This window comes from Amphiprion ocellaris, chromosome 4 (assembly GCF_022539595.1).
Source record: "Amphiprion ocellaris isolate individual 3 ecotype Okinawa chromosome 4, ASM2253959v1, whole genome shotgun sequence".
In the NCBI taxonomy this organism is placed as follows: domain Eukaryota; kingdom Metazoa; phylum Chordata; class Actinopteri; family Pomacentridae; genus Amphiprion; species Amphiprion ocellaris.
In genome coordinates this window covers 19,011,439-19,024,924 of record NC_072769.1, presented here as the reverse complement: position 1 = coordinate 19,024,924, position 13,486 = coordinate 19,011,439, and the positions used below count along the sequence as shown (strand labels likewise).

Sequence of the window (13,486 nt, the reverse complement as noted above, 5' to 3'; positions counted from 1 at the left end):
TCGGTGGTACCAACGCGACCAGCGCATTACCGCCACCTTCTGCTGCAGTATTTGACGAAACGCAAACTCCCCAAGCATCTAAGAAAATCTGGTTGCAAGTAACAATTTCCAGAATTGTTTTTCGAATTTATATTCATATCCAGATTTTTTTTCTATTGACATCCAGCCGAAAAAAACAGCATCAGTAAATATCAGCTTGTTGCAAATTAGAATCGGCTTTAATGGCCAAGTACGTACACAACATACAAGGAATTTGTTTTCAGCTGTTGGTGTCACCCTAGAAGTAAGGAAAGAGAATAATAAAATAACTATAGGCAGAAGAAGAGGGCAGTACTCCGCCAAGGCTGCTCAGTCGTTGTATCATTTCCAACAGCTGAAATCTTGGAAAAATTTGTGGCAGAAATCACGTCACTATAGAATGTGACCATTTAACATAGATGTACCCACAAACAAAATGATGTTGGGCGGCGGATTGACGGGACTCGGAAACACTCCCACAGCTTAATAAATTGTTCCTTGTATCATTCCTGACAGATAAGTCCTGATAAGTCCGCAGTGGTCAATTTGTAGTACGATTGCAATCATGTGATCATCAGCAGGCAGCTGACATAGAGTTCACTTGTTTTCATAGTTACAGTGACGCCATGATGCTATCTCGCAATGATACAGAAATCTTTAACAAATCTGTGGATCCAGACTATATGCCACATCACTCCCAAAATCTAATCATTTGGTCTTTGTGTCATTTCTGACCTTCCCTGAAAATTTCATTCAAATCCGTTAATCTGTTTTTGAGTTATGTTGCTAACAGACAGACGGACAGAGAGACGGACAAACGTACGGCCATTAACAAATACAAAATAAATCATAATAGCTTAGCCTAACAGAAACAAAGACTACTTAAGTACAGATTTCCCGTGCTGCAGGTCATTTCGAGACAAAACTTGAAGTATGTTTAATTTACAATTGCAGGATTTCTTACTCAGTGCATATGAGCACAAACTAAGAGATCTTTGTCGAAATTATTTATGGTATATTTATATTAACAATTTATAACTGAAGATTTTGCCACCACACTGAAGAGCAGTTTCCTTCTTTGACAACATTGTTAATCAAGTCAACAACATCTAATGAAGTGTTTGCTTCCAGTAAAGACCACATAAGGGGAAATTCACTACACACAGCTTGAACGCAACTTAAAAATGACACCGGGGATCACTGAAATATTTTTAATATATTTTTGTTTTTTGCTTCAAAAGGTATACACTGTGAGTGTTGAATCAGATTCAGAGTGTATGTCAATCTTTATAAAATGAATAAAAGCTACAAATCAGCAGTCCCACAATTATTTGACATGCTTCTTAATAAACAATTCCCTGATGCGGGTTTCACATAAAAAATAAAACAGCTCTAAAATGCACATTGGCATGAAAAGGCAATGCTTTAATCGGCAGTAATCCCTTTGAGAGGACAAATAAAAGAGGCTTTAAATAAATGTCCTATTGAATCAGTGAGGTAGAGATACCCACAGATAATGTGCTGGGAAAAAATAAGATTAGGCTAAAAAGACACATTCGATCATTAATATCTTGTCCCAAAATTAATCTCTTGTCACATAACACAGCTTTTTAAAAAATCAAACATGATGATTTTCATGCATGTCTTGATCTGGGACTCGTATATCAGTGAGTCTAGTGCAAATTTGTGCAGCAGAGAGTTCCCTTGTCATCACAGTATATCGTCTTTAGTAAACTGTCCCCAGTGCAGTCTGTAGTGAGAGTGTACTGTTGCATTCAGGATGGGGGTGGAAGTAAACTCCACGGTGCACGGCTTGGAGCTGCAGGGAGCTCCTTCCAGCTCCAGAACGGTCACATTGTTGGGTGCAGCTGTGCTGAGAATGTTGAAAGGGACATAAAGTGTCACCTGAGGACCTCTAGTCGGCCAATAACGCCCTAAGTTGAAGCCGTTGATCCAGATCTGTCCCTGAAAAACACAGATTCACAAAGACAAATGAATTGCTTTTTTATTTAATGAAAGATGGCGTTCATGACACTGTGATAAAATTGTAGGTATAAAGCTTTACCGTGATAATCAGACTTATACACTTATAGACTGAATTGGATGCACTTTATCCACGTGTAAAATGTTGGCAAATTGTAAAAAATACCACATCATGTCCATCATGACATCTGAATAGTGTGCTGTTTTTATCCAACCATCTATACAAAACCAAATAATAATAATAATTTCTAATAACATACAGCAAAGAAAAGAAGTCAATCATTGCATCTCAGAAGCTGGAAATTGCATGTCTGTCCTATTTGCATCATGAGTGACTTAAATTAGTTCAAAGAATGGTTGAGGATTCATTTTCTTTCCATATTCCAATCATACACTACTGTTCAAAACCTTGGAGTCACTTAGACATGTCCTTGTTTTTGAAAGAAAAGCATTTTTTTCAATGAAGATAACATTAAATGAATGATACATCCAGTCTAGACATTGTTAATGTGGGAAATGACTATTCTGGGCTGGAAACGGCTGATTTTTAATGGAATATCCACATAGGGGTACAGAGGAACATTTCCAGCAACCATCACTCCTGTGTTCTAATGCTACATTGTGTTAGCTAATGGTGTTGAAAGGATAATTGATGATTAGAAAACCCTTGTGCAATTATGTTAGCACATGAATAACAGTGTGAATGGGAAACACGAAATTGTCTAGGTGACCCCAAACTTTTGAACCGTAGTGTACATCATCCAGTTGTTCAACACTGATTTAAAATGTATGACAGCAAAATCATAAAGCACTGAGATAAGTTACTGTAGCGGACACTGGCTAATGTTCTGTTTTTTGCGTCGATTAAAAAATGTAACCAATGGTTTTCAGTTCAATCTAAATGTACTGTGTAGGTCACATGCCTTCCTCCAGTTGGGCAGCTTTATGTAGGTGTCTTGAGGGAGAGATGGGATGCCGTCAGGAATGATGAAACTCCCTCCGTAGAAAGTTGGAAGGGAGAGGTCAGCACCCTGAGCTGGATGCTTTGGTGTGAGCTCTTTTTCCCCGAGGAGGCCCTGATTGATTGCTTCATCAATACTGAGACTGTACATGAACCAGCTGGTGAGTAGGTCTTTCCCAAGCGTCAGATTGGACACCAAACCCTGAGATAAAAAATAAGAGAGAAGGGGAGAGCAGAGAGGAAGCTCAAACCAACTGAACACTTGGTTTATTTCTCATTTCAAACTCACATCCAAAGTTGTTATGAAGTGTAAAGAAATTTTATTTTATAGAAAAAATAGTAGAAAATATTAGTTTGATCTATAGTTATGTGAAAAAATGCAGACATCACTTGGAAATCAACGTTTTCGAGCCAACCCTTGATCCTTTTTGAGGCAGTAGCTATGGAAAGACTGACTGACACAGATTGATTTTTTTTGTAACAGACAGGAACAGTTTTTAAAAGGACAACAGTGTCTGTAAGACATACTTGTCTTTTGCATGACTGTAGTCCAAATGTTTTTAGGCATTTAAAACCCAATACAGACTTGTGATAGTTAAACTGATTCCTATAATTCAAGGAATAAACACCACCATTGAAATATAGCAAAAAGTAAAATAAAAAAAACCTTTGCGTCGTTGATGCCTCTTCCGTAGTTGATTCGGCCCATATTCTCCACCAATATGTCAACCTGACTGCCAGCCTTCCCGGTCACGTTGATAGTTAAGGCTTTGTTTCTTTCCAGAATCCCCACAGCCACCTTCAAATGAAATAAGCATGGTAACAGGAATAGATTTACAGATTTTATCAGGAATAATCAGACAGAAATATCCCAATCAAGCTTTTTTACTACACCAAGAAGGTGGAGCCTCAGCGGAGGTACGTGACGATCGGCGTTGGTTTGTCTGTCTGTCTGTCTGTCTGTTCGCAGCATTACTCAAAAACGGACTAATAGATTTGGATGAAATTTTCAGGGGAGGACAGAAATGACACAAGGACCAATTGATTCGATTTTGGCAGTGATGCGGCTTATAGTCTGGATCCACGGATTTGTGAAAGATTTCTGTATCATTGTGAGATAGCGGCACGGCATCACTGTAACTATGACAACAAGTGAACACTACGTCAGCTGCCTGCTGATGATCACATGATTGTGATCCTACTACAAATCCACCACTTCAGACTTATCAGGACTTATCTATCGGAAATGATACAAGGAACAATTGATTAAACTGTAGGGGTGTTTCCAAGTCCCATCAATCCCTACCACCTGCTATATATTTAGTTCATGCGATTCGGTATCTGTACATAATGTACACATGCATAACATACGCCAAGGTCATTTTGTTTGTGGGTACATCTATATTAAATGGCCACATTCTATGTTGCCATCATTTCTGATCACCAATAACTAACAAACAAATGCTGCATCTCTAAAAAAAATGCTGCATCTCTGACAGTGCCATATGGATGAATGAACAGCCTTGACCGAGTACTGCGCTCTCTGAGTGCTTTTCTTGTTTACCATATGTCATTACTAAATCAGTTAAAAGTAGATCTAAACACTAAACCTCAATACTTTTTTGTAGCATCATCCTTATTTGACAAATCTGCTTTATTTCTTTGAGATTTTTTTAAACTCTTGCACAGTTGCGCCTTTGATCAGACAAAAAAAAAAATTGCCCAATTCTCAAATTGGGCAGGCTGGTTTGCAATGATCAACAAAGTCTGGTTAAAAGTTGCCCCAATCTGATTTTAAAGACATTTATCTTGTGCTGATATTGCTGTCTCAGTCACTGGAGACGCGACGTGGCTCTGTTACATAAACCACTGGGATAAAAGATTGTTGTCCTAGTTGATCCTAAATTACTTCAGACACAGAAGTTGTCCCGGAGATCATTAAGCCTCACGGATGTCTTTGTCATCTTTGGCCTTGTACTAGCTAAACTCATGACTCTGCTCGACGACACAAAAGGCCCAAAGCCTGAGTGACTGTTACCGTTGTATGTCTTTCAGTAATACCAGTAATACCTGGTTACAGCTCATCTACAATTGGCTGGTTCGAGGTGAATTGCGCCTCGCCTGGAAAGTAAATGAGAGCAGGCTGCAGCAGCAGGAGATGGAGTCAGAAGTGGACAATCATGATGGACAATTTCCAGCAGCCTTCAGTCTGTTACGGGAACTTACAGAAGCAAACTGATTAAATAAAATGCTCTCCAAAGAAAATATGAGTTTGCACACAGTTTCCAATAGTTTTAATTAGGACAGGGCAGCCTTTGAAAATGCTATAGAGGTGATCAGTGAACTTTCCCTAAAAATTTCATCCAAATCCGTTAGTCCATTTTGAGTAATGTTGCTAACAGACAGACAAACAGACAAACCAACATGTTCCTTGGTGGAGTTAATACGTTCAAATCAAGAAGGCCTGTGTGTGAAACAATCCGACTCACCCCGTCCACCGACACATATGCTCTATCGTGGATCCCGTTCAGTGGAGATGACAGTGGAGTTGGTTTGGTGCAGTCAACAGGCAGAGTTGTCCTGTAGAGCACATAACCAAACGCCTAGAGGGCAAGAAGAAAGTCATCAGCAATACTACAAAATTACTATTGCTCAAAAAACACACAAAAAATGCAACAACTACTTATTTGCCTAATTAAAACAGAAAATAATGATGGATACCTGACTTAAGTCAATGAAAGTCTGAGGATACATGCTTTTGACAGGGCCAGAGAAAGACAGCTTTTCTAAGGCATCTGATACCGTCTGGAGCTGTAGGCGGAAGAAGAAGACAATTTATTGTATTATGAATGATGTAAATAACAAGTCAACACTCAATTATTGTCAAGTTGGCATAAACAATATAGAATTCGTTACTATAGTGCTAGAGATTTGAATGAATTAGAATGCCAACCAACACAAACCAAAAACATCTGAGTGCCTACCTTCTTCATTGGAACAGCACCATATGCATACTTTGGAGTTGTTGGTGGTATTGGTCCCTCTGGGATCCTATGGTACTGTAATTGGAAGATACATCAGTTTTTGTAGAGACAATATACTGGAAGCGATATTTAAAACAGTGATCAAATGTTTCATAGTATATGGTTAGTGTACATTAACAGCACACTGTTACTTTTAATGCCAAATATTAGAGGTTGCAAAAGTGAAAGCCTATGTTTGTGTTCGTACCATTTTGATCACGTCTCGAATGGCAAAATATTTCTCCGTGAGATCTCCTGCTTCTGTGAGCGGGGAATCGTAGTCGTAGCTTGTGGGCTGCGCGTCGTATGGCTCATTGGCACCTGAAGGTATTAAGACACAGTTAAGTTCCTCAAGTAATCCTCTTGGAAAGACTTAAGTGACTTTACAGTGAATCCATTGTGGGAACGACACTACTGTTGCATTTAAAAAGCATTTGATTTAGCGTTTATTCATCTTTATTTCTAAAAATAAGAATATGAATAAGAAGAAAGCAGATAAATGGAGCCACTGCTGCCTGTTTTTAGCAGCATGGTGGGTTGTTTTGTTGTTTAGTGTTACAGTGGTTGTCATTATTTTTGAGTTAAAGTGAGAGATGCTTATGATATTTCAATGGCACACCAGTATCTTTATTTAGGTAAAACAGCGAAGAACCACCCTCACACATGAATCACACATCAATAATAGCCTAAAGTTACGCTTGATCCATGACTGCATGGCTAAAATAGCATTTTGTCAGTATTTTGGAGATCTCCGGAAATGTAACAGTCATGTTTTCAGAGGAGTTCTTGTTTTATTAAGGAGGCGCCAAGCTTCTCCTGACTGTGTAGTTTGCATCCTGTGTGAGTCATTTTCAATATCATCATCTCATCAAACCAGTCTGTTAAGTGTACTCACCATTCCAGTAACCAAAGTTTGTCCCTCCTATGAACATGTACCTGTGAGAGGAGGAATAAAAGTTCAAAATAAAGCACTGACACTGTGAATTCCACTTCAACCTAAAACTACAATATGAAGGCATGAGCTTCATAAGTTTAGGTTGTGCACTCTTATATAGGTTGTGTTTTTTTTTTTTTTTATATAATAATAAACTACTAACCAATTATTTATTTTAATACATAGTAAACTGATAGAATAATGCAGTGCTTTGTGTGATCATTTTTACTTTTTCTTCCAATGGAGTGAAATCCTGCAAACTGATGGGAACCACCTTGACATCAATAATTTTGGATGGAAAACAGCCGTAGATCTGATGGTAATGATCCAATTGCATCTCTGCTGACATCACTATGTTGTAAGTATGTTGTCAGCACGTGTTTGGTGTAGAGATCTTCAAGTTTTGTTTGGTTTATTTTACAAAAAACATTAACCTGCAACTTATTTGCTTACATACAATTGTCCAGTGGTCTGTATTGAAAATGCTGGTGTAGTTTGAGCTCACTGGTTTTTAACCCATTTATGTGTGGATGTAATGAGAACCACAGGACAGACTTTTAAGCACTCGCAGTGATTCATGCAAGTTAAAAATTCAAGTTTTGGTTCTCTGTAGTTGAAGTGTATGCCAGTTTTCCTCAAACTATGATATTTTTGGAATCTGTTGTTTTTGGTAGCTTTTCACAAATTTACATTTCGATGCAGCGATGATGCAGTATAATAGGTTTAGCAATCACTGAAGTTACTACAATTCAACTTGATGGTGGCATAAATGTCTGAAACTAATTAAATGGCATCTCATCCAACAATGGGATTTCCAACATCACAATGTTACACAACAAAAAAAAAATCAGGATTCATCTTCTTGGGACCATGAATGTCTGTTCAAAAATGTTACCGAAATCTAACCATAGTGGCAGATCAACGGTGGCAGCTTTAGGTGGCACTTTGACATTCATCCATCCATCCATCATCTATACACCGCTTAACCCTCGTTAGGGTCGTGGGGGGCTGGAGTCTATCCCAGCTGACTTAGGGTGAAGGCAGGGGACACCCTGGACAGGTCACCAGTCTATCACAGGACTACATATAGAGACAAACAATCACACTTACATTCACATCTACGGACAATTTAGAGTTACCAGTTAACCTCAGCATGTTTTTGGACTTGTCTGAGGAAGCCAGAGTACCTGGAGAACATACAAATTCCATGCAGGCAAGAGTGCTAACCACCAAGCCACAATGTAGCCCCACCTTGCCATTCATCCATCCATCCATTATCTATACACCGCTTAATCCTCACTAGGGTCGCGGGGGGTGCTGGAGTCTATCCCAGCTGACTCAGGTGAAGGCAGGGGACACCCTAGACAGGTCACCAGTCTGTCGCAGGGCTACATATATAGACAAACAAGCACTCACACATTCACACCTACGGGCAATTTAGAATAATCAATTAACCTCAGCATATTTTTGGACTGTGGGAGGAAGCCGGAGAACCCGGAGAAAACCCACGCATGCACAGGGAGAACATGCAAACTCCATGCAGAAAGATCCCGGGAAAGCCGGGACGCGAACCAGGGATCTTCTCGCTGCAAGGAGAAAGTGCTAACCACTACGCCACTGTGCAGCCCCCTTGCCATTCAGTTCAATTCAATTATATTTATACAGTGCTAACTCACAACATATGTCATCTCACAGTGATTAATATATTAAGGTACAGATGTTACAAATTTTGAACAAAGAACAGAGAACTCAACAATCCAAAGGTGCTTTTGGATTCCCTATGAGCAAGCAGTGGGCAAGAGTGGGAGGAACCAAAAAAAACCTCACTAAACCCTCCGACAGATCCAGGCTCAGAGAAGGTGGCCTTCTGCCTTGACCAGTTGGTGTGAGAGTGGGGATGAAGGGAGTGGGGGATAGCAGGATAGCAGGTGGAGGGCAAGCAATACAAACAGAACAATGAACATTTTGGAGGTCGTTGAGGCCAGTAACTTCCGAATCAGACATTCTTGTGGTGAATCTTTACATCTCTTATGCTCTTTATATCTGTATCTGTTAGCTTCAGTGCACTGAAACCCATAATAGAGATCTGTAGACTCACAGGTTGACGTTTGCTCCCACAGCCAGCATCTCACTGAGGGTCTTGGCCACTGCAGCAGGAGACACGACGGAGTGAGCTGATCCCCAGTGGTCCAGCCAGCCAGTGTAGAATTCAGAGTTCACCTGTGAAAGAAGAAGCAACATTATGAGGACATGTGCCACACTGTTTAAACCTGAGATTGTAAAATGCTCACCAGAGGTCCGTGAGGTTCAGCGTGTCGCTGCGCGCCGAAGGCAGCAGTTATATTTGCACCTAACAGAGTCAAAAGGAAAAGATGGGGACACATTTATTTCTGCAACTTCCCCCATGACTCCTGACTAATCTAAAAGGGGACATTGAGTCAAAGTAGAAGAGAACAAGAAGCAGATTTACATTAGGAAAACATGATCTAATGAACCTCACTGTGTAATGTATCTCTGCTGAAATAAAACTTAACAATACATACACGTACATTTTTTTTCAGCTTATAGTACTTTACATTTGAAGTGTTGATAATTTCACTGTTTGCTGAGTACATAAGACCGACACCTACCTGGCCCAAAGTCAACAGTAGCATAGAGGCCTTGTATTGAGCCACACTTAAGGTATCCGACTCCAGCCCCATCTGTAGTGAACAGCACCACCTCATCACCCAGGTGGGATCGGAACAGCTTGGACAGGTAACGCATGTAGTTGTAGTCACAGGCGAAGTAACTGCCGTATTCATTCTCCACCTATCGGTAACAGGTACGTCATTAGGGAGATGTAAATCTTCTTAACAAATTAACGTGAGGAGGTACAAACCTGCCGAAATGAGTCCAGAACTCACCTGTACGGTGATGATGGGACCACCGTTTTGATAGAGGTAAGGCTTCATCATAGGAAGTAACTTCCCCATCCATTTGTCCACAGCTGCGATGTAATCTAGAAGACACAGATTACAACGTTACATTCACTGCAGCATGCAAACCGTACTGTTGTCATCAGTCGTCCTCTTTGTCTTTGTCTCTCACCTGGATCTGAAGATCGCAGCACAATGTTTTTCTTTTCGAGAAGCCAGGCAGGCAGACCACCCTAAGATAAAAGAATTACACCAACAAATAAAAATAAAGCACACTGCATGAAATATAACTAAAATTTATACAGATGTTTATGCTCCCCAGATGATAAATCCTACTGAATTTGGTAATAACTTAATCTTTCCATAAGCTTTTATCTCACCCCATCATGAGGCAACATTTTCAGTTTGATATCAGATTCCAACATTCACACCTGCAAAACTAATGACATTTTAACCAGCATCATTTCGAGTTAATTGGGAAATATTAATGTGCTCGAGCTCAGTGAACAAAACTGACACCGACAAATTAATTTTTATTATAAGGATATACTGTACAGTCCTATCATCCATCTAATATTATATCATCTCCTGCTATTATGCACTGACATCCTTCAGCAGTGACTTAAATACATTTCTATTATAAGGTCTCCAAATTGGTGAGTATATTTCTGATATATACTTTAATATGCTCAGTTTCCTGCCTGACTAAGCAGCCTCAAAACATAAAGTACATTTACTGACAGCCTCTCTCACCATGTCCCACTCTGCACATATGTAGGGTCCTGGCCGAAGGATGACCAGTAAACCGATGTCCTGGGCCAGCTTCAGGAAATACCCCACATCTCTGTCGCCACTAAAACTGTAGCGGCCTGGAGACTCTTCATGGTAGTTCCAGGGAATGTACCTGCAGAGAGACTAAAATGTCAGTATTGTCTAAACAAACACTCTAAATTTAATTCTGTTTCAAGAAAATTTGACAAAGTTCTACCAAATCAAAAATTATTCCTGATAAATCAGAAAATCCTGCACATTATTGATTATTTGGAATCAACACTGATCCTCAGTTCTTCAGATCAAGTGAAACTCAAAATAACCGTGAGTTTCCTTTTCTATGATTAACTTTAATAGACAATATTATGCTTATATTTCCCGTCTTTAGACATTTTCTTGTGAAAGAGCTGGAGATGTAAGAAAATGCCTATATGTTGGAGTATTTTCATTTTATGATACTGCATCGATTCTCAAAAACAGTGTCAAGTTTTAAGTTAATAGCGTCCATTCACAAAAACTAGTGCTATGATGTTGGATGTTACAGAGACAGTGACAAATGTGTGATAGTCATAAATAAGCAAAAAGACAGAGTTATAACAACTCTTGAATAGGATATGAATTTCATGCCCTCAGTATGCAAAGTAAATGTCTCCTTCGTGAATGGGAAAAACTTCATGTTGATGAAGATGGTATTCTCCACAGAAAGACAGCAACCAAAACACAGCTAGTCTTACCTCAGAAATATAAGACCACTGTACTAAAGCAGCTGCATTATAGATGGGCCATCAAATGATTAATCGAACAACATCATTGATCAGGGATAGATTCTTTTACATTCTTTACATATTGGTAATAATCGATCATTTTACTCATTTTGCACAGGCTTATGCCACCACCAACAAGTCTGCTAGACCAGTCGCTGATCAAATATTCAACGACTATGCCTTAAAGTTTGGACTGCCAGCTCGAATACATCACGATCAAGGTGGTGAATTTGAGAACCAGCTCTGGGCTCAGCTAAAAATGAACTGTGGTGTACTAGGATCGCAAACAACATCCCATCACCCCCAGGGAAATGGGCAAGTTGAGCGCTTTAATCGCACGTTGCTGCAAATGTTAAAGAAACTGACTGGCAAAAAAAAAGGCAAACTGGAAAGAATCCTTGAACAAGTTGATCTATGCATATAACTGTACACGATCTGAGGTAACAGGTTTCTCCCCTTTTTACCTTCTTTTTGGAAGGTCTCCAAGGTTACCTATTGATCTCTTGTTTGTCCTCACCACTGAGACAGGGAAAACTAACCATCGAATACACATGGAAAAATGGAAAAATAAAATGCACGACGCATATGACATATTACAAGCGAATGCACAGAAGTCAACAGAAAGAAGTAAAAGACATTATGATGGGAAAGTGAGAAGCTCAGTATTGCATCCTGGTGATCGTGTCCTTATCAGAAATCTTACATTGTTGCTTGATAGCAGTAGTTACTGTAATTAAAACAGTTGGTGATCCTTTTTCTATGCATTCAATAATTAACCCATCCACTCACTTGTTTTATACTTTTCTAAACGGGACTCTTGTGACTGCAGACAAATAAAACCATTGAGTTTAGTGATACAAGAATCTTCTTCTCTGGTAATAATTCTCTAACCTGAGTTTCAAACCTCTTTCAGTTTTTATAAAGCAGCAACTTGGAACAATCCCAAAGGCATGTGACTGAAGCAATAAACCAGTCAATATGAATGAGACCGAAGGTGAACCTACATCTGGATGGCATTCAGTCCCGCCATGTACATCTTGAGCAGTCGATCTTTCCAGTAGACTCTGGGGATCCTGCTGTAATGGATGCTTCCAGATATATACCGAAACCTTTCCCCATCTTTAAGGAAGCAGTCATTCTTGTAGTCAACGCTGAATGACCGAGGCGCCCCGAACTGCAGGTCAACACAACACAAAGTGATTCACACCAGAATCCATACGTACTGCAACAATCATCATAAAGGGAAGTCAGCACATTATGTTCCAAAAAGGTGGATGTTTTTATGGCACAGGGGTGACACTTCAGCTGATATGAGATATACAGCAACTTTATTTGTCTACTGAATTTAGTGAATAATATTTCTTTATACCAACTTATGAAATATGTGAAAGTAAGCTCAGATCAATATTTTACATCATATAAATGTAAGATATGTACACACTTATTGAAAAAAAATACTTCTGTAAAAACAACAATCTCAATGTTTACCACAAACAGTACTGATGTAAGCAAAACATTTGTTCTCAATTTGGGTGCAATAACGGTCCCAATCTTGTGTTATGAATTCTGGTGCCGAAGCTTTATAAACTCCAGTCCTGCTATCTGTTCTCCATGTTCATGTAATGAAACTGCAGAGCTGCGCGTAAAGGCGCATCCTTTAAAGTGGAAAAGAGAGTCTGAAAACTTTAACTCAACAGTCCAAACTCAGATTTACTCACTGATTGTCCAACCAGCAGCACCAGCAGCAGCAACATGCTTGCAATTCTGAGCGGAGACATGATGGATCCTCACACGAGCCTCACCGTTTCCTTTCAGAATTTAATTTAAAACCGAATTTAAAAAACTTAACATGCAGCAGTACAGTCAGCTACAGTACTGACTTCCTTGTGTGGGCTGTGATATTTTGAATGTGTGTGTAGGATCATGAGTTACGGAAGTAAATCATGTGATATGATGGTAGTGGTGTGCCAAGGCTTTGTGACCAGTAGGTGGCAGTGTTGCGCCTTTTACGCACGACTTTGTAAATAGCGTATTGATTCTTCAAAGTCATGTTGATATTATGGTCACAAATGAAAATCTGGTCTAAAAATTGTCAGGAGCAGGAAAAAGGAAGG

General features: G+C 39.5%; 1 protein-coding gene across 1 annotated transcript; it reads right to left on the bottom strand.

Annotated features, from left to right (window-relative positions):
• Positions 1-1,215: 1,215 nt before the first annotated feature.
• Positions 1,216-13,278, bottom strand: glb1 (galactosidase, beta 1). Its single transcript, XM_023268086.3, has 16 exons — positions 13,091-13,278; positions 12,377-12,546; positions 10,591-10,741; positions 10,010-10,070; positions 9,826-9,920; positions 9,550-9,730; positions 9,211-9,269; positions 9,018-9,139; positions 6,881-6,921; positions 6,194-6,306; positions 5,947-6,021; positions 5,684-5,773; positions 5,452-5,565; positions 3,630-3,761; positions 2,925-3,164; positions 1,216-1,983 (listed from the first exon to the last, which is right to left on the bottom strand). The coding sequence occupies exons 1-16, from the start codon at positions 13,148-13,150 to the stop codon at positions 1,729-1,731; spliced, it is 1,959 nt and encodes a 652-aa protein (XP_023123854.2). The 5' UTR covers positions 13,151-13,278; the 3' UTR covers positions 1,216-1,728.
• Between the last annotated feature and the right edge of the window lie 208 nt (positions 13,279-13,486).